This window comes from Hyaena hyaena, unplaced genomic scaffold (assembly GCF_003009895.1).
Source record: "Hyaena hyaena isolate Hyena2069 unplaced genomic scaffold, ASM300989v1 scaffold_70, whole genome shotgun sequence".
NCBI classification, from domain to species: domain Eukaryota; kingdom Metazoa; phylum Chordata; class Mammalia; order Carnivora; family Hyaenidae; genus Hyaena; species Hyaena hyaena.
The window spans coordinates 2030485-2050733 of NW_024080701.1; the positions used below are offsets into that span (position 1 = coordinate 2030485).

The 20249-nt window shown below is 38.3% G+C and overlaps 1 protein-coding gene across 1 annotated transcript in view; it reads left to right on the forward strand.

The window, feature by feature from the left end:
- Positions 1-20249, forward strand: part of RTF1 (RTF1 homolog, Paf1/RNA polymerase II complex component) — a 50704-nt gene that overhangs the window by 18651 nt on the left and 11804 nt on the right. The window contains exons 3-6 of the mRNA XM_039232855.1: positions 6978-7125; positions 9661-9865; positions 15802-15916; positions 16636-16747. Of these exons, the coding sequence (XP_039088786.1) occupies positions 6978-7125; positions 9661-9865; positions 15802-15916; positions 16636-16747 (580 nt within the window). The remainder of the gene's footprint in view (positions 1-6977; positions 7126-9660; positions 9866-15801; positions 15917-16635; positions 16748-20249) is intronic.

A 20249-nucleotide genomic window follows, 5' to 3' on the forward strand; every position in this document is an offset into this window, starting at 1 on the left:
GGTAGTCTCTCTACTCCCAGCTTGCTGCATCTGACCTGCTCTGGGGTCAGGAGACCTGGTGACCCTCTAGAGTTTATACAGAGTCTATACAGTGAATATTTACTTTTAAATTCATTTAGGGGTGCCTGGGTGGCTCAGTCGGTTAAGCATCCGACTTCGTCTCAGGTTATGATCTCATAGTTCATGAGTTCAAACCCCGTGTCGGGCTCTGTGCTGAAAGCTAGCTCAGAGCCTGGAGCCTGTCTTCGAATTCTGTGTGTCCCTCTCTCTGACCTTCCCCTGCTCATGCTGTCTCTATCTCTCTCTCAAAAATAAATAAAACATTAAAAATTTTTTAAAAAAATTAATTCATTAACAACTTCTCTAGGAAGTCAACCTGGATACCCAAGAGCATTTTGTGATTGCTTTACCATACAGGTTATACCTAATTAGCACCTGCTCTCGAGAAAGGCCTTCACTGCTAAGGTAATATTTCCAAGTGTGTATATTGTTTTTGTATACATCTTATCTCTGGAACAAGATGTTCTACATATATCAATTACCCCAGTACTGAAACTAAATCTCTAAAAATTTAAAAGATAAAATCACTATACTTGAAAAATTTTTTGGTAGGTATTATTGTATATAGTTTTTCTTGCTGATTTAGTTAATGATTATGAATGGCAGTTGTTGTATTGTAAAATAAGGAATTCCAAAATAACTGAGCTGTGTAGTAGTGCATTTTATACCTTTTCTTTCTCTGCTAATGTAGGTAAAAAGTAGCCATGTTCTCCTCTTTTGGTAGTCTCTCTACTCCCAGCTTGCTGCATCTGACCTGCTCTGGGATCAGGAGACCTGGTGACCCTCTAGAGTTTAGGTTGGAAAACCCTGCTTTATTTGAATTTAGCTACAGCTATTTGGATTGCTTACAGCCTTCCTCCCTCTTCTCTCAAACACACTTCTTGGTTCTTGGCTATGTAGATAACCAGACAGTAGCACCTCTTTTACCACACACCATAAAATCTCATCATTAGAATTTGGATAAATGACGTTATTTTCATGGACCACTTGCTCAAACTTGTTTACATTCTGACACTTCCACCAAACAGTGGAATGGAGGTACTGATTATTATCTTTTACATTTTTTTTTAATGACTTCTGTTTCACTTTTGTTTTTGTCTCCATAACCAGACTGTAAGTTTTTGTGACTGAGTGTAGGGATTCTCTATTTTTCAGTTAAATGCATGTGATGCCTGATTACAGAATACAGTAGTGTCTTTTATACTTTGTCTGATTAATTACACAGTAGAAGGAAAAAAGAAAGAAAGCTGAGCTAGTTTTCATATTCTTTATATCCTTCATACTCTTTAATATTCTATTACATTGCAGTTACTCTTCAATTCCACTGACCCTTATCTATAGCCTTTAGATAGATAAATAAATCAGGAACCATGTCCTCCCCATATACCTCTTTGCTGACCACTGTCAAGGTCTAGAATAAGACTACAGAATCCTTTAGACAGTTGCTTTGACTTAGTATAACACAGTTCATGGAGAATCCTACACCTTTAAAAATGCATAGAATCACAGAGCTCATCTGGACTCCCTTATTTCAGATATGGAAACAGCCTAACAGAAGTTCTGATTTCCTTTTCCCATGATAAAATAGTATCCTGCCTTAATATAGAACTTCATGGATTCTGCTGTGAGCTGTGTACTTCTCTTATTCTGTCTCCTTTGGGCCTCAGACGACCCTGATAGGTGGTCAAGGCAGTATTATTATTTCTACTTTAGAGATAAGTAGTCTCAGGTTAAGGGGTTGGGCTGCATTCCATTTACTCCCAATCCCAATGTTTTTTTATCGCTAGCCTAGTTGTTCTTGAATACTACTCACGTCAGTGTGTTTCATTTCACTTGTAAATTCATTTCAGAGTAACTGGCCTGCAGTGGTTTCTACTCTGGATTCTGAGACCTATAATATCTTCCTTGCCCATTAGAGATAATCTCTCTGATTTATTTATTTATTTATTTATATTTATATTTTAAGTTTATTTATTTATTTTGAGACAGCAAGAGCAGGGGAAGGGCAGAGAGGGAGAGAGAGAGAGAGAGAGAGAGAGAGAAAATCCCAAGCACTGACAGTTCAGAGCCTGATGTGTGGCTCGAACTCACAAACCACGAGATCATGACCCAAGCCAAAATCAAGAGTCAGATGCTTAACCAACCCAGCCACACAGGCATGCAACCTCTCTGAAATCTTGAAGTTTGTTTTTCTGCCTCAGCATGTTCAAAGTCCTCAGCGTCTCCATCTATCCAAGTCCAAAGCAACCACTTGGCACCCCATGTTTCTGGCTGTCAGCTGGGTGCCAGTGAGGTCAGCTTATATCCCCTTCATAGAGTAGGACCTACTTATACCACCCTCACATACTCAGGTTGGCACAAGGTTGTAGTACTAACCTCCCTTATATCATTAGATAATGCTGCCATTATAGTGTTTACTACATCAGTGAGAGTCCAAGTGCTAAACTGTTTTAGTAGTTAAGAACACACCTACTTTCCAGTCTCTGTTTTAGGTTTTCTTGACTGCCTGCATACATGATGCTTTCCTGGTGGTGTGTGTCAGCCCACCTCCATGTAGAACGCCTGAGAGAACAGGGAGTCATATATATGACAGTCCTGACTGGTAACGTATCCTTGCCCTTTCCCAGATTGTTTCTGAGCAGCATTTTAGGGCATTTTCAAGGTCACAGCAGAGCCTGCCTTTCAGTAGAGTCACAGTTCCCAAAACAAATTTTAAAATGCCCAGTCATTTCCTATACTCTTCTGGATGGGGAAAGCCTAAGAGTATCCCTTTTAATCCTGTCCTTGACTCTTTTGACTTCATTTACTACCTACCACACTCCGTAGGTGAAGGATTCATGTTCCTTCTTAGAGTCAACGGAATAAGGCTTTTGCAGGGACAGGGGAGCAACTTCTGGGCTATATAACTGGATTCCGATATTTCTCTATTGATGTCGCCTGCCATAAGCTTTGACACTGTCCCTTATGGTTTATCAGAGACCGTGATCTTGGGAGAAGAGATGCTGGGTAAATATTTTAAATAGGTGCTTAGACCAAAAACATTCAGGAACCTGTGGTTTATGGGAGTAAATGTAAAATATGACAAATATGATCTGAAACTAACATTGTATGTTAACTCTACTGGAATCAAAATAAAATAAAATAATAAAAATAAATGTGATCTATTCACCAGCAAAAAAATCTTTGGAAGATTATTGGAACTCATTTAAATGTCTTTCTCTGTATTTAAATAATAATAATACATGAGTAATAATGAGACTGGCCCTCAGATTTTAAGTGATTGTTTACCTTTAGGTGATGAAATACAAGTGATTTTTTTTTTTTAACTTTAAAAATGCTTTCTTATGTTTTCAAAGCTTCATATAATGAATGTATATTGTTTTTAAAATTAGATTTTTCGGTGCCTGGGTGGCTCAGTCAGTTAAGCGTCAAACTGTTGGTTTCAGCTCAGGTCACGGTCTTGCAGTTTTGTGGGTTCTAACCCTACATCAGGCTTTGTGCTGGCCTGGTGGCACAGAGCTGCTTGGGATTATCTCTGTCTCTTTCTCTTTCTCTCTTTCTCTGCCCCTCCCCTACTCGTGCTGTTTCTCTCTCTCAAAAATAAAATTAGATTAAAAAATTTTTGAGAGAGAGAGAGAGACCGAGCATGAGCAGGGGAGGGGCAGAGAGGGAGACAAAGAATCTGAAGCAGGCTCCAGGCTCTCAGCTGTCAGCACAGATCCTTACATGGGGCTCAAACTCAAAAAATATGAGATCATGACCTGAGCTGAAATCAAGAGTCAGATCTTAACCAACTGAGCCACCCAGGAGCCCTAGAATTTGTACCTTTTTAAAGTAAAGTCATCAAATAAATAAATAAATAATAAAGTTAAGTCACCTACGTTATTATAATTCCCCTAAAACCCTATCACATACAAATGAACTTGGTTGTTTGCCAGTGGCATGACAGACCCTATTGTGTCAGCGTAATGGGAGATAAGGTCGCTTTATTGTCACATTTCTTTTGAAATTGTTGGAAGGAAAAAAACGAGGTTCCCTTCGCTTGCTCAGGTTTAGCCAGGAAAGCCCTTTTTAAGCCGAAACATTTTTTCTTCTGGTTTTTTTTTTTTTAATATTTACTGTTTTCTTTTTGAGAGAGCACACACATGTGCTCAAGCCAGGGAGAGAGAGTGAGTGGGGAGAGAGAATCCCAAGCAGCCTCCACAGTGTCAGTGCAGAGCCCAATAAGGGGCTCGATCTCACAAACCACGATTATCATGACCTGAGTTGAAATCAAGAGTTGGACGCATAACTGATTGAGCCACCCAGGCGCCTCAAGACCGAGCTACCCTTAACACATGTGTGATGTTGGTAGCCAACCTTTACCCTCTCAGCCTCTTCATATTCCCATTGGTAGAAGTACAAAGGGCCAAGACACACTGGAAAGGTTTCATAACCAACCAGTAAATATTGACTACCTATTATGTTTGTTGTTGTGCTATTTCTTGTAACCAAAGCCAGTGCAAAAGGTGTTTTATACATTACTGACTGTAGAAATATGTGTATTGTCAGCATAGGAAGTTGATACATTTTAACTCAGTTAACTAAAAAATTGAACCCTTCGGCCTCTTTTGGATTCTTTCAAACTGACCTAAAAATTATCTTCCTTGAGTGATTAAAATTTGAAATGGTTGAAAAGTAGGCTTTAGAGGAGAGCCATTAGAATTTCTTTGTAAATAATGATGTAGGTGTTGAAATGTTAAAGCTTGAGAGGCAAATTCGCTTCTAAAGGAAAGTTGCTGGCCATTCTTTTAATGTATCATTCTAGAACATGTGGCTGGGTTTTTTTTTTTTTTCACTTTTCCCTTCTTCCTTGCTCTTAAGTACAAATATAAGTAGTAATTAAAATAGCTAAGAGTAAACTAAAATGAAAAGTCAAAAGATTAAAATCCCTTTCACAATATTTTACTCTGGCAGAGTGTGGGTTCTTAAGAATAGCTCATAAGGGGGACACCAGGGTGGCTTAGTCAGTTGAGCATCTGACTTTGGCTCAGGTCATGATCTCGCAGTTTGTGAGTTCGAGGCTCACATTGGGCTCACTGCTGTCAGCCTGTCAGTGCAGAGCCCGCATCAGATCTTCTCTCCCTCTCTCTCTGCCCCTCTCCCACTTAAGCTCTCCCCAAAATAAATATTTTTTAAAAAAATAGCTCATAAGGAATATTTCTTTTTTTTTTTTTTTAATGTTTGTTTATTTTTGAGAGAGAGCACATGTGCTTTCAGCTCAAAGCCCAACACTGGGCTCTATCTCACAGATCGTGAGATCATATCCTGAGCTGAAATCAGGAATCTGATGCTCAACCAACTGAGCCACCCAGGCACCCATAGGAATATTTCTTTTTTTTTTTTTTTTTAATATTTTTATTTATTTCTAGGAGAGAGAAAGAGAGCGTGAGCAGGGGAGGGTCAGAGAGAGAGGGAGTCACAGACTGGAACAGGCTCCAGGCTCTGAGCCGGCAGTCAGCACAGAGCCCGACGCGGGGCTCGAACCCACGAACCGCGAGATCATGACCTAAGTGAAAGTCGGACGCTTAACTGACTAAGCCACCCAGGCGCCCCGACCCATAGGAATATTTCTAAGATGGAAACCCTATCAGAACTATCCCTTCTCCCCCAAAAAGTATACCTCTGAAATAAATTTACTTCTGATCTTAACTGTTGTGAGGTAAGAGATTAATTTATGATTATACGATAGAAGCAGCAAAGACTTTGTTAAATAGTAGATGGAGAATTATTATATTAATACCAGGTCTATTCAATGTGATGCTGGAAAGGCAAGGATTATTTTTTGTAGTATATAAAATAAAGGGGTATGGTTTAATATAGCCAAACAGTATTTATGAATTTTTAAAATAATCACATAGTCTTTTATCTTTATAATTAAATGCTTGATGAATACAATTTTATTGGCCTCGAGATGATTAACTGTGTATTATCTGCCTATTATTTGATAACACAGATTTCAAAATCCTTCTATTTAGACATAAGATCTCCTGTTGATGATCCAGTTTAAACATCATGTTGTAGTGTTATATATTCAGATTGAAAAAGGAAGATAAACACACACATATATATATTTGACAATCTATTCTCTGTCTCCTTGCCGTTGGTACCAGTGCTCCCATCCATGCCAGGGATCAGTCCTTATCCTTTGTTCCTGTGCTTTGTATAGTTTTCACCTGCTAACAAGCTTTATTCCCTGCCTTCCTGGGACCCACTCCAGAATTAAACCATCTTGTGTACTAAAACCCAGACATATCAGTCCCTAGCAATTACTTCCCTCTCTTCCACAGAAAACATTAGAAGCTCTGTTTTTTTTATTTATTTATTTTTTAAATGTTTTATTTATTTCTAGGAGAGAGAGAGAGAGAGACAGCGTGAGCAGGGGAGGATCAGAGAGAGAGGGAGTCACAGACTGAAACAGGCTCCAGGCTCCGAGCTGGCAGTCAGCACAGAGCCCGACGCGGGGCTCGAACCCACGAACCGCGAGATCATGACCTAAGCGAAAGTCGGACGCTTAACCGACCAAGCCACCCAGGCGCCCCTAGAAGCTCTGTTTTGTACCAACTGAGTTACTCACTCAAGTTGATTTGCCAAAAGTTGCATATCTTTGTTTTTCTGGTGTGATAAAAAAAAAAATATTTAAATTCTATATTGATTGTATCCATTATCTACTATCCCTAAGATATTACAAATTGGGAGTTATGAAGTTTTAAAATGAGGGTTTCAAAAATCTATTATCTTCGTATAAAGTATATTTGTTTTGGGTCAGAAGCAGTAGAGACTCATTTTGATGAATATCAGAGACTTGACTCTTGACTTGTCTAGCTTTTCCTGAAAAAGTTCCTAGTTCAGTTTTCCTTTTTCTTTTCTCCTTATAGTGGACATTTGGGAGCAATAAAAATAAGAAGAAAGGAAAGGCCAGAAAAATAGAGAAGAAAGGAACCATGAAGAAACAAGCCAACAAAACTGCTTCTTCAGGCAGTTCGGATAAAGACAGTTCTGCTGAGAGCTCAGCCCCTGAGGAAGGTGAGCCAAGCGGCACAGAGCTGGGGCTGAACTCCCGCTCTTGCCAGCTTGAAGCTACAGAGTCAGAAATGGGAGGCTAAGGGGCCTGCATTACAGCAGGACCTCTGTCTTGATTGCAGTGGTCCATAACCTTTCCAGTGGTCCTGGATCCTTTGAAAATCTGAATAAAGCAAGGAAAATAGATAAAATTCCAAGGAGTTCATGAGACCTCTGAAGCCCATACAGGAAACCTATGAGGAGTTCCTGCTTTAGAGTCTCAACCCACTTTACCTTGAGTGCATTTCCCTTCCATTTCCTTTCCTTTACACATGCATAGTCTGGCCAGAGAAGAAAATCCCTGAACCAGATAAAAAACTCAGTTTAAAAAAAAAAAAAATTCTTATTTTGAAATCAATTCCAATCGCTTCTCGGCCTTTTGGCTAAGATGAAGTGTTGAAATCAGTTCCAGAATTTTTGCTAACATTGGGATGAAAGTGAATTTGTTTCAAGACTAGAATGATAAACTTTGCATTTCTTTTAAGAAATAACATTTATGTAAAATCTGGCTTGTATAGAATTGGTCAAACCTGGTTTTAATCACATGCCTATGAAAGTTCACTCAAATTGAGTCAAGCAGAGTTCTTACTAAATTGCTAATTTAACTTAATACTTATGTGTAATGTATACTGTTTTTTTCCATCAACCTTTATCCTGTCAAGATCCAGTTTCAATGGGAACTTAACCAGTCACTGTAATGACTCATTAAAACATTGAATTTTTTTTAATGCCAACTAATAGGTGTAGAAGAAATGATAGAAAATCACTGTTTTTCAGCCATCATGGTAACAATTGTTTTACTTAAGAATTATGAGTATTACCAACTTGACAATAAACTATTTGTAAGAAAAAAAAAAAAAAGAATTATGAGTATTAAACCAGTGGGTGAAAGTTTGTTGGAGAACAAGCTGTTTACACAGTCTCAAAGTATCTTCTTAACTACAAAGGAGAAAAGGGTGCCTTTACAAAGGGAAAAATGTGGAGGACACTATCTAACCAAATAATCCAAATTAATACCACTACTAATAGAACAAACACATGCCGGCTGCTTCCTGATGAAATATTTTTAACATATACTTTAAAAATCACTTATGGATTATTGCCAAAAATTCATAACCTCAATAGTTTCTTACTGAAACCAGTCACCCCAAGTTGTGGGACATTTGACAACAGGATCTATTTAAATCTGAATTAATTAAAAATTAAAATTTGAAATTGAGTTAGTTGTACTGGCCGTATTTCAGTTGCTCAGTAGCCACACGTGGCTCCTGTTCAGATAGACAGTATTTTCATCATCACCTCACAAAATTTTCTTAGATAGTTCAGTCTTATACTCTTCAAAAATTCAGTGGCATATGAGGCACCTGTCTGGCTCAATTGGTAGAGCACATGACTCTTAATCTTGGGATCATGAGTTCAAGTTCCACATAGGGCTGTAGAGCTTACCTAAAAAATTCAGTGACGTAAAAGACACAGAGAGGCTGTTACAGATGAAAGCGTACAATAGAGACAGACAACTACATATGATGTGTGATCCTAGATTGGGTCCTCCTTTGGCTGAAAAGTAGCTGTAAAAGACTATATGAGAAAAATTGGTGAAATTTGAATATGGACTGTAAGTTAGATAATAGTATTATGTCAATGTTAAAATTCCTGAAGTTGGTAATTGTATACTTGGTTACCTAAGACTGTCCTTTTTTTACAAGAAGTATTTAGAAGTGAAGGATCATAATCTCCGCAACTTACTCTCAGTTCAACAAAATAAATAATAAAACTGTATACGTTATTTTATATTTGTAGACACAGAGAAGGTAAATTGGCAATGTTAACAATGGGTGAACCTAAGTAAAAGACGTATGTGAGTCAAACTCTTCTTTTTTTTCTTATATTATTTTTTTGTTTATTTTTTGAGAGAAAGAGTGTGAGCATGAGTGGGGGAGGGGCAGGGAGAGAGCAGGACAGAGGATCCAAATAGGCTCAGTGTGACAGCCAAGAGTCTGGTGCGAGGCTCAAACCTACAAACCAGGAGATCATCACCTGAGCTGAAGTAGGACTCTTAACTGACTGAGCCACCCAGGTCCCTGTGAGTCTGAGTATTCTTGTAGCTTTTTTTCTGTAGGTCTGCAATTTTTTAAAAAAAAACAAAGATTGAACTAAAAAAAATCATGCTAATTCCTTATTCCAGCTTAAATTTCCCTAACCTGTGTTTGCATTTGCCAAAGGCAAAGCAGTGACTGTTACTAACGAAACTGAGATGGCCGTGTGCCCCTTAACCTAGGAAAGTCAGAGGGTAATGACTTTCCAGGGTGCCTGGCTAGCTCATTCAGTAGAGTATACAACTCTTGATATTGGGGTCATGAGTTCAAGCCCCACGTTGAGCAAAGAGCTTACTTTATTAAAAGGGAGACGATAGCAATTATCTACATGGTGGGGGGAGTCCCCTGTGTGTCCTCAGTCTTCTGTAACATAACCTAATCTTGAGTTTCGGCTTTGTTGTAGGTGAAGTGTCAGATTCTGACAGCAACAGCTCCTCCTCCAGTTCGGATTCAGACTCTTCTTCAGAAGATGAAGAGTTCCATGATGGCTATGGAGAAGACCTCATGGGTGATGAGGAAGACAGGGCCCGTCTGGAGCAGATGACAGAGAAGGAGCGAGAGCAAGAACTATTCAACCGCATAGAGAAGAGGGAGGTGTTGAAAAAAAGGTAAGCTTGTGAGTCCTTAATGATAAAAAAAAATTTTCTATAATTCACATTTGCAGCCCATTTTCCTAGGATTCAAGATTTAGAACTTCTCATAATTTCTGAGTTACATATCTGATATCTTTCCAACATGGTTTATGTATTTTTTTTTAAAAAAAAACAGATTGCTTTTTGATAGTCAAAAGATGCTTCATTGTTTTCTGAATTACTTTTGCCATATTTAAATGGTAAAAGTTCTTTCTTATCTCATAACAGAATCCCTTGGTAAAAATAAACATGCTTTGGGACGCCTGGTTGGCTCAGTCAGTGGAGCGTGCAACTCTTGATCTTGGGATTGTGAGTTCAAGCCTCATGTTGGGTATAGAGATTAGTTAAAAAAAATTTTTTTAAATAAATAAATAGACGTGCTTTTTGTCTCTAGAAATAAAATCGTCCTCGGAACTAGGGGCCTTTTCTGCCTACCTCATGTCATGAAAGAAAAATAGAATTTGTTCTGATAGCAGTTAGTTCCATTTCATCTGGGAGCCTGTGTTTGTTTCCTGTGGAGACCATATTAAGTATAGTAAGTTATCCTAAGCAAGAATGTTTGGCTTTCAATCAGTAGCAAGTAATAGACATTTGTTTTGAGTATAAATGCTTCTAAGATTACTTGTTTTGGAACAAACAGGACAAAAGAAACTGTGCTGGAGTTTCCCAGATGGTTAGGGATGACTTAAAGTTTGTATTTCTATACCGTGGAGAGCAGTGGGTCTTCTATAAGACCTACAAGGTCCTATATTAACATCACGGAATAACTTGAGAGTGAGCCGTGGCTTATCTCAAGCTTGGGTTTTATATTTTTCATCTTATATGAATGAGGCAGTTGACTGAGTCAGTAACTTTTTTTTTAGTGACTAGAGAAATGTTTTCAGGGATGACAATTAAGACAGAAGTTCAGAGCCATCACAGAAAATTGAGATTTTTTTTAATGTTTTTATTTATTTCTAGGAGAGAGAGAGAGAGAGAGAGAAAGAGACAGCGTGAGCAGGGGAGGGTCAGAGAGAGAGGGAGTCACAGACTGAAACAGGCTCCAGGCTCTGAGCTGGCAATCAGCACAGAGCCCGACGCGGGGCTCGAACCCACGAACCGCGAGATCATGACCTAAGCGAAAGTCGGACGCTTAACCGACTAAGCCACCCAGGCGCCCCGAGTTTTTTTTTTTTTTGTGGTTCATTTGCTTAGCTATATGACAGTGCAGTACTGTATGTAACTCATAAACTTTCTCCTTTTCACTTCTTACTAGAAGTCTTTCTGTGGATCTCATTTAATCTTAATAATGATGTTTTTACATAAACACCATTAGCATCCCATTTTATAGCCAACAGCACCAGTAGTGAAATACCATCCTCTGCTTCTTTTAAAAATATTTTTGTTGAAGGCGTATGCAGGTAGCATAAAAGGTTCTGTGCTGACAACAGAGAGCCTGATTGTGAGGTTTGAACTCATGAACTATGAGATCACGACCTGAGCCAAAATCAGACGCTCAACCAACTAAGCTACCCACGCACCCCAAGAGTTTTAGGTCATTGATCGATTTTGACATCATCTTTCTGTGTGTTGTGAGGGAGGGATCCATCTTTATTCTTTGGCATGTAGGCATCCAGTTAGTCTCAATACCACTTGAAGAGACTGGTCTTTCCACAGTCTTGACACACACATCAAAAATCCGTCGTCCTTAGATATATAGGTTTATTTGTTACCTCTCATTTTTTTTTTGTTTATCCATATGTCTGTCTTCTATGGTTTTGTTGACTGTAGCCATAGTTTTGTAATCAGTTTTTAACTTGGAAAGTGTGCGTCCTCCAACTTTGTTTTTCTTTTTCAAAATTGTTTTTGGCTATATAGGGCGGAGCCCTTTACATTTCCAGATGAATTGTAGTATCAGCCTGTCCATTTCTCCAAGAGCAAAAAAAGCAGTTGGGTTTTTATAGAAATTGTGTCGAATCTGTATGTATATCAAATGTGGGAATGTTGCCATCCTAACAATATTAAGTCTTTCAATCCATGAACCTGGTATCTTTCTGCTTATTTAGATATTAATTTCTTTAAACATTGTTTTACAGTTTTTGGTGTAGAAGGCTAGCACTTGTTAAATTTATTCCTAAATATTTTGTTCTTTTGGATGCTGTTATAAATTGAATTGTTTCATTTTCAGAGTACTCATTGTAACATATAGAAATAGTTAATTGTTGTATATTGATTCCTACCCTTCCAACCTTGCTGAGCTCATTTATTAGTTTTTGATAGATTCCTTAAGATTTTCTATACACAAGATCATGTAATCTATAAAAAAGAAAATTTGGGGGCCTCTGGCTCAGTCGGTTAAGGATCCAACTTCGCTTCAGGTCATGATCTCATAGTTGTGAGTTCCAGCCCTGCGTCAGGCTCTGTGCTGACGGCTACAAGCCTGGAACCTGCTTTGGATTCTGTGTGTGTCTCTCTGCTCCTCACCTGTGCACGCTCTCTCTCTCTCTCAAAAATAAATAATAAAGCATTAAAATTTATTTAAAAAGATAAATTTTATTTCTTCCTTTCCAATATGGATTCCTTTTATTTCTTTTTCTTCCCCTCTAGTGTATTGGGTAGAAAGGGTGAGAGCATTCTTGTCTTGTTCCTGATCTATGGAGGGAAACATGCAGTGTTTCATCGTTGTTACATTAGCCATGTGTTTTTCATAGCTGACTTTTGTCTATTTGAAGAAGTTCCCTCCTTTTCCTAGTTTGTTGAGAGTTTTTAACAAGACAGGTTGTTGGATTTTGTCAAATACTTTTTCTGGGTCTGTTGAGATAGTCATGAGATTTTTGTACTTTATTCTATTAATAATAGATATATTACAATGATTGATTTTCTTATGTTGAACCAACCTTGCATATCTTGGATAAATCCTACTTAGTCATAGTTTTTATATGTTTCTGGATTCAGTTTGCTATTTCGTTGAGTTTTATGTCAGTATTCATAAGAGATACTAACCTATACTTTTCTTACAATTGTCATTGTCTGGTTTTGGTATCAGGGAATACTGGCCTCAGAATAATTTGAGAAGTGTTTCCTCATCTTTTTTTTTTTTTTTTTTTAAGAGTTTGTGAAGAATTGATGTTAATTCTTTTTTAAATATTTGGGAGAATTCTCCAGGGAAACCATGTGGGCATAAGCTTTTCTTTCTGGGAATTTTTTAAATTACTATTTCAATCTCTTATTACAGGTCTGTCTAGATTTTTCTATTTTTTCTTGAATCAGTTTTGATGAGTTTTGGCTTTCTAGAGATTTTTCCCGTTCTATCCAAATTACCTACTTTGTTGTTGCCATACAGTTGTTCGTAGTTCCCTTATGATTTTTCTTTTATTTCTGTAAAGATGATAGTGTTGTCTCTTCTTTCATACCTGATTTTAGTAATTTGAATCTTCCGTCATTTTTTCTTGGCCAGTTTAGACAAAGTTTTATCAGTTTTGCTGATCTTTTCAAAGAGCCAACTTCTGGTTTCATTGATTATCTCTGTTCTATTCCAATTCCATGTTTCATTAATCCCTTCCTTAATCTTTATTAATTCTTTTTTTCTGCTTGGTTTACATTTAGTTTGCTCTTATTTTTCCACTCTGTTAAAGGGACAGATTAAGTTACTGATTTGAAATCTTTCTTCCTTTTTTGTCCTTCTCCTTCTCCTCTTCCTCCTCCTCACTCCTCCCCTCCTCCCCCTCCTCCTTCCCCTCCTCTTCCTTCTCATGGAGCTTGAACTCACAACCCTGAGATCAAGCGTCATGTTCTCTACCAATTGAATAAGGTGGCCACCCCATCATCTCTCTCTTTTTTTTTTTTAGTATTTATTTAGAGAGGGGCGCCTGGGTGGCTTAGTCGCTTAAGTGTCTGACTTTCGCTTAGGTCATGATCTCACAGTTCGTGGGTTCGAGCCCCGCGTCGGGCTCTGTGCTGACTGCCAGCTCAGAGCCTGGAGCCTGTTTCAGTCTGTGACTCCCTCTCTCTCTGACCCTCCCCTGCTCATGCTGTCTCTCTCTCTCTCCTAGAAATAAACAAAACATTTAAAAAAAGATATGCATTCATATTTAAAAAAAAAAAGTGTTTATTTAGAGAATGTGCGCACACATCCGTGAGGGTGTGTGAGTGGGGGAAGGGCAGAAGGAGAGAGAAAGAGAATCTTAAGCAGTGAATTCATTAACAGTGATCCCTTATATTACATTATAAATGTGTATTGACAACCTTAATTATGCATGTAAAGGACATAACAAAAGAAATTTGTGTACTGTGTTAATTAAGTTAAAAAATTGATGGGGTTATTTTAATTTTTTTTTTAATGTTTTGTTTATTTTTGAGAGAGAGAGACAGCATGAGCAGGGGAGGGTCAGAGAGTGGGGACACAGAATCCAAAGCAGGTTCCAGGCTCTGAGCTGCCAGCACAGAGCCCGACGCAGGGCTCGAACCCACAAACCGTGAGATCATGACTTGAGCTGAAGCCAGACGCTCAACTGGCTGAGCCACCAGGCGCCCCGATGGGGTTATTTTAAAGAGTTATGAAAAGGGTTTAATATTTCTTATATTCCTTTATTCCTTCCATAATATTCCTTAAATTTATGCACAAAAATATAGTTTTGTTTTATAAAAGCCTGATTTTCGTTATAGGAAAGGAGTCTAAATTGCCATTTGTTGAGGACAATAGTATTTTTATTTCATTATGTTTGCTGGTGTGGAGGTGGTGGTGGTGAGACATTTTTCCTAATGAAAATGGAGAGTGGTGGGGGTTTTTTGCCCCTCCCCCTTTTAAGGTTATTTTTTAGGTTATTTATTTTTGAGAGAGACAGAATCCGAAGCAGCCTCTGCACTGTCAGCACAGAGCACGATGTGTGGCTTGAACTCACGAACTGTGAGAACCAGACCTGAGCTAAAGTAAGGGGCCAGACACTCAACTGACTGAGCCACCCAAGCGCCCCTTGCTTTTGTTTTTGTTTAAATATTTTATTTTTAAGTAATCTCTATACCCAACATGGGGCTCAAATTTACAACCCAGAGATCAAGAGTCTCATGCTCTGCTGACTGAACGAGCTAGGCACCCCAAGAATGGTGTGCGTTTTCTTTTTTTTTTTTAATGTTTTGTTTATTTTTGAGAGAGAGAAACAGCATGAGTGGGGGGGGGGGTCAGAGAAAGAGGGAGACACAGAATCTGAAGACAGGCTCCAGGCTCTGAGGCTGTCCACACAGAGCCTGACGTGGAGCTTGAACCCACGAACCGTGAGATGATGACCTAAGCCAAAATTAGATGCTCAACTGACTGAGCCACCCATGTGCCCCAAGAATGGTGTTTTGTTTTGTTTTTAATTTTTTTTTACTGTTTTATTTATTTCTGAGAGAGAGAGAGAGCAGAGGAGGGTCAGAGAGAGAGGGAAACATATAATCCAAAGACAGGCTCCAGGCTCTGAGCTAGCTGTCAGCACAGAGCCTGAAGTGGGTCTCGAACCCACGAACTGTGAGATCATGACCTGAGCTGAAGCCAGACGCTTAACTGACTGAGCCACCCAGGCGCCCCAAAAATGATGTTTTTAAGATACAGCCTGAACACCTTTAAAATTTGACAATGGCTTTCTATGGCTTTATTCTGTTTCTAATAGGACATCATGACACTTATCCAGAAATCAACTGTTATGTGAAGGTGAAGAACAGGATACCAACAGGATACAACAGTATCCTGAATATTTTTTCTCATTTTAAGCCTATTCCAAAGTAATGCTTTCAACTGTGTTTGGTGTACTTATAAGGAATATTGGAATTTTCTTGCAGGAAACCAAAATGTTTAACTCCTTCCCCCTATGAAGTTCTTTTTCCTATCTAACAGAAATCAGTTTTTGTAAATATTTCATTGCCACCTAAAAACCAAACAAATATCTTTTAATCAGATTTGAAATCAGGAAAAAACTAAAAACAGCCAAAAAGAAAGAAAAGAAAGAAAAAAAGAAAAAGCAAGAAGAGGAACAGGAAAAGAAAAAGCTGACACAGATTCAAGAATCTCAGGTAGGAAATTCAGTGGTCCTTGTTACCCAAAAAATAAACCTCTGTTTTTGAGTGTGTATGTGTGCGCTCGTGCATGCATGCAGGTGTATGTTTTTGTAAAAGGTGTGTGGTGTTGTTTTTAATGGTTTTATATAAATCAGCCTTGTTCAGTTAGTGCAAGACATGTAGTCTTCATCTTATAGGTTCACTAATCTCTGGACATATCTCACCATTAGCTCTGCTCTTCAGTTTCTCAGGAATTGTTTACTCAGGTCTGCATTTGAAAAAGGAACTCACCGCTGTGTGGGCATCCCTTAAGGGAAAGTTGATAAACGTCCTGTCCCAGGTAGCCAGATTGGTTATGATGTTTACTCAGGTGTATGTCATCCTGAACTTCATAATAATTGTAGCTGTGAAAGTTAGTCATGTCTCCATTCATCACAAAAAGCTCTGTTGACGGTGTCAACAAATATTAGCTGTGATCTAGCGTGTCCTTCCAGAAAGTGTTTATTCCTGTAATTCTTGGGTTTTCTGATTGTCAGGCAAGTAAGAAGGGGGCTGACTTTACTGCTCCATCCTCTTTTTCCACTAGGGGATGCTCTCTCTCCTTAAGCAAGTTTACTTTTCTAGAGACAATATAGATTCACGTTAGAAAACTGAATGATTAATCATTAGTTATAGAGAATGTTGTCATTGGCTGTTAATAAAAAGAGCCATCCTACATATTTTTCCCTTCCCAGGTAACATCCCACAACAAGGAACGGCGTTCCAAACGGGATGAGAAACTAGATAAGAAATCTCAAGCCATGGAGGAGCTAAAAGCAGAGCGAGAAAAACGAAAGAACAGAACAGGTCAGTGGGGAAAATGTTGTAATGGCTACTTTGTGTCTCTCGTACGATTTGACTTTTTGGTGCCCACTTTTACGTTTCCCCTGTTAGGACCCCCCTTTTTAGCTTTTTATTATGGAAAATTCTGACCACATACAGAGAATAGTATAATGAACCTCCATAAACCCATCATCCAGCCTCAACAGTCAACTCATCACCAATCTTGTTAAATCTATATTCCCCTCTTTTACTGGGTGATTTTGATGTAAATCACAGCATCATTGTATTTCACCCGTAAATATTTCTATATGTGACTTTAAAAGATAAAGACTCTTCTTTCAAGCATAGCTATAATATCATTATCACATGTAAAAAATAGTAACAGTGACCCTTTTAATATTATCATTTATCTAGTCAGTGTTCTAATTTCTCTAGTTGTTATATCATTAATATGAATTTGGTTGTTTGAATCAGAAGCTGAAACAAAATCCACGCATTGTGATTTGTTAATATGTCCCTGAAGTCACTTAATCTGTATAGATTTTCCCGTACATCTCTTTTTTCCCCCTTGCAGCTTATTTTGAAGAAATTAGGTCATTTGTTCTATAGTTTCTCAGATGCCAGGTACATCCCATTGGTGGTATTGAATGCGTTGCTCTATAATCTCTTAAATTTCCTGTAATTTCTAGTTAGAGCTAGAAAATTGGACAAATTCAGATTTGTTCTGTTTCCGTTACTATTTTTTGGGGGAAGGCTAAGTTTTAGGTGGTGCTGTATACTTCCATCAGGAGACACACAATATCTGATTGGCTCTCATTTTGTGATATTACCAGCCCTATCACTTAGCTTTTATCACAATAATGTGAATTGAAGGACTGTTCCAAACTTGTAAATACTCACTTGTTCCTGCCCTGCGTCTGCAGTTGAGCAGAGGGTTGCCTGATACACATATACAGTTTTGCCTAGATTGTCTCCAGGCTGCAGGTTGGGGCCAGGTCTATTATGCCTATCTCTGTTTTTCCTCTGACCTTGGGCACATTCTTCTCATGATAATGACACCTAGGGCACATTCTTCTCCTGGTGATAGCAGAAATGTATTAGGGGCAAGCAGAAACATGAGATGCCTTTTAAGACCTTAGACTTGGAATTGGTAGGCATAGTGTCAGGTCTGTGCATATTTCATTGGCCAAAGCAAGTCACATGACCAAGTCCATCATTAATAGCTGGGAGGACTACCGAGACATATGGTACAGGGCATGGGTACAGAGAAGGGTGAAGAATTGGAAATAGTCATACATTCTATCCCCGCAGCCATTGATAATTATTACCTAGATCATTTAATTCATTATGAGTTGCAAAATGGTGATATGCTAATCTATCATTCTTCATTCTTTCTTCATTTACCTCTGTAAAGTGAAACTCCTCATCAGGTATTTAGTTATCATCAGGTACATTTTGTATAGAAAAGGCAGAATAAATGCTTGATTTTTTTCCCCCTTTATTTACTAGTTTTCAACAGACTGAGATAGTACCTTAGCAACTTCCAGAGGTGACCAGTAAGGTTTGTTTGCCTATTTTAAATATCCTTGTGCACTTACGGATTTGAACATACTTTTGTGTATTTCAGTCCATTGCAGTTCTTATTTATTCTCAAATTGTCCCATATGGCTCAGTTGGTTAAGTGTCTGATTTTAGCTCAGGTCATAATCTCGCTGTTCATGAGTTCAAGCCCCACGTCAGGCTCCATGCTAATAGCTCGTAGCCAGGAGCCTGCTTCGAATTCTGTGTCTTCCTCTCTCTGCCCCTCCCCAGCTGGTGTGCTCTCTCCTTCTCTCCCTCTCTCTCTCTTTCTCAAAAATAAAGCATTAAAAAAAAAAGTCTTGGGGGGAGGTGTTGCCTGGGTGGCTCAGTGGGTTGAGCATCTGACTTCAGCTCAGGTCATGATCTCACATCTCATGAGTTCAAGCTCCGTGTCAGGTGTGGAGCTTGCTTCAGATTCTGTGTGTGTCTGTCTGTCTGTCTGTCTTTCTCTCTCCCCCCTTCTTCTCCACTGGTACTCAGTCTCTCTGTCTCTCAAAAATAAAACAAAAAATTTTTAAAAATATTTTTTAATAAAAATTAAAAATAAAGTGTTTCATTCTGGTTTTGATTTGCATTTTTGTAATGATTAGTGCTGTTGAGCATCTTTTCATGCACTTACTGGCCATAAGGGTATCTTTTTTTGATAAAGTGTTCAAGTCCTTTATCCATTTTTTGTTTTGTTTTGTTTAGGGCATGTACGTGGGGGTGGGGCAGAGAGAATCGCAAGTAATCACCGTGCCCAGGGCTCAATCTCACAACCTGTGAGATTATGACCTAAGCCAAAAACAAGAGTTAGATGCTTAGCCCACTGAGCCGCCCAAGCACCCCTTTTCCCCATTTTTTATCAAGTTCTTAGTTTTTGGTTGTGACTTGTAAGTTTTTCAGATATTTTGAATATTAATACCTTATCAGATACAAGATTAGCAACTATTTTCTTCCATTCTATATGTTTCTTTTCACTCTTGATGGTATCCTTAAGCATATAAAGTTTTTAATTTTGATGAAGTATAATTTATTTTAATGTTTTTCTTTTGTTGCTTGTGCTTTTGGTGTCATATCTAAGATATCTTTGCCAAATCCAAAGTCATGAAGCTTTCTTCTATGTTTTCTTCTAAGAGTTTTATAGTTACAGTTCTTAAATTTACATCTTTGATTCACACATGGTGTAAAGTAAGGGCCTAACTTCATTTTCTTTTTTTTTTTTTTTTTGCACATAGTATGTCCATTTTCCCTGTACCACTTTTTTTAAAAGTATCAATGACTCCATTCAGTCGTTTTGACACCCTTGTTGTAAATCATTTGACCATATATCCATATATACAAGGGTTTCTTTCTGGGCTATGTCATTGACCTGTGTGTCTGTCTTTTGAATGACTATATTTTAAAGTCACTTGTTATAGTTTGTATTTGTGTGATTCTGCTATCAGTTGAATACTTTATTTATTTCATTTTGCTTGTGATATGTGGAGGTAACTTTTTATTATTATTTTGTTCCATGATTACATGAAATAAAAGGTTCCAGGGGCATCTAGCTGACTCAGTCAGTAGAGTATGTGGCTGGCTCTTGATCTCAGGGTTGTGAGTTTATGCCCCATGTTTGGTGTAGAGCTTACTTTAAAAAAAAAAAAAAGTGGGAGGTGCCTGGATGGTTCAGTTGCTTGAGTGTCTGACTCTTGATTTCAGCTCAGGTCATGATCCCCAGGATCATGGGATTGATTCCCGCTTCAGACTCCACATTGAGTGTGGAGCCTGCTTAAGATTCTCTCTCTCTCCCTCTGCCCCACTTCCCGCTCACGTGCATGTATCTCTCTAAAAAAAAATACAAGGTTCCAAAGACAAAGCGCCAAAGCTACTAAACAAGGTATATTCAAAGAAGTTTAGCATCTATATCTTTCTATTTTACCCTTGGCCTCCTTTTTGTAACAGGCAACCATTTAAAAAAAGT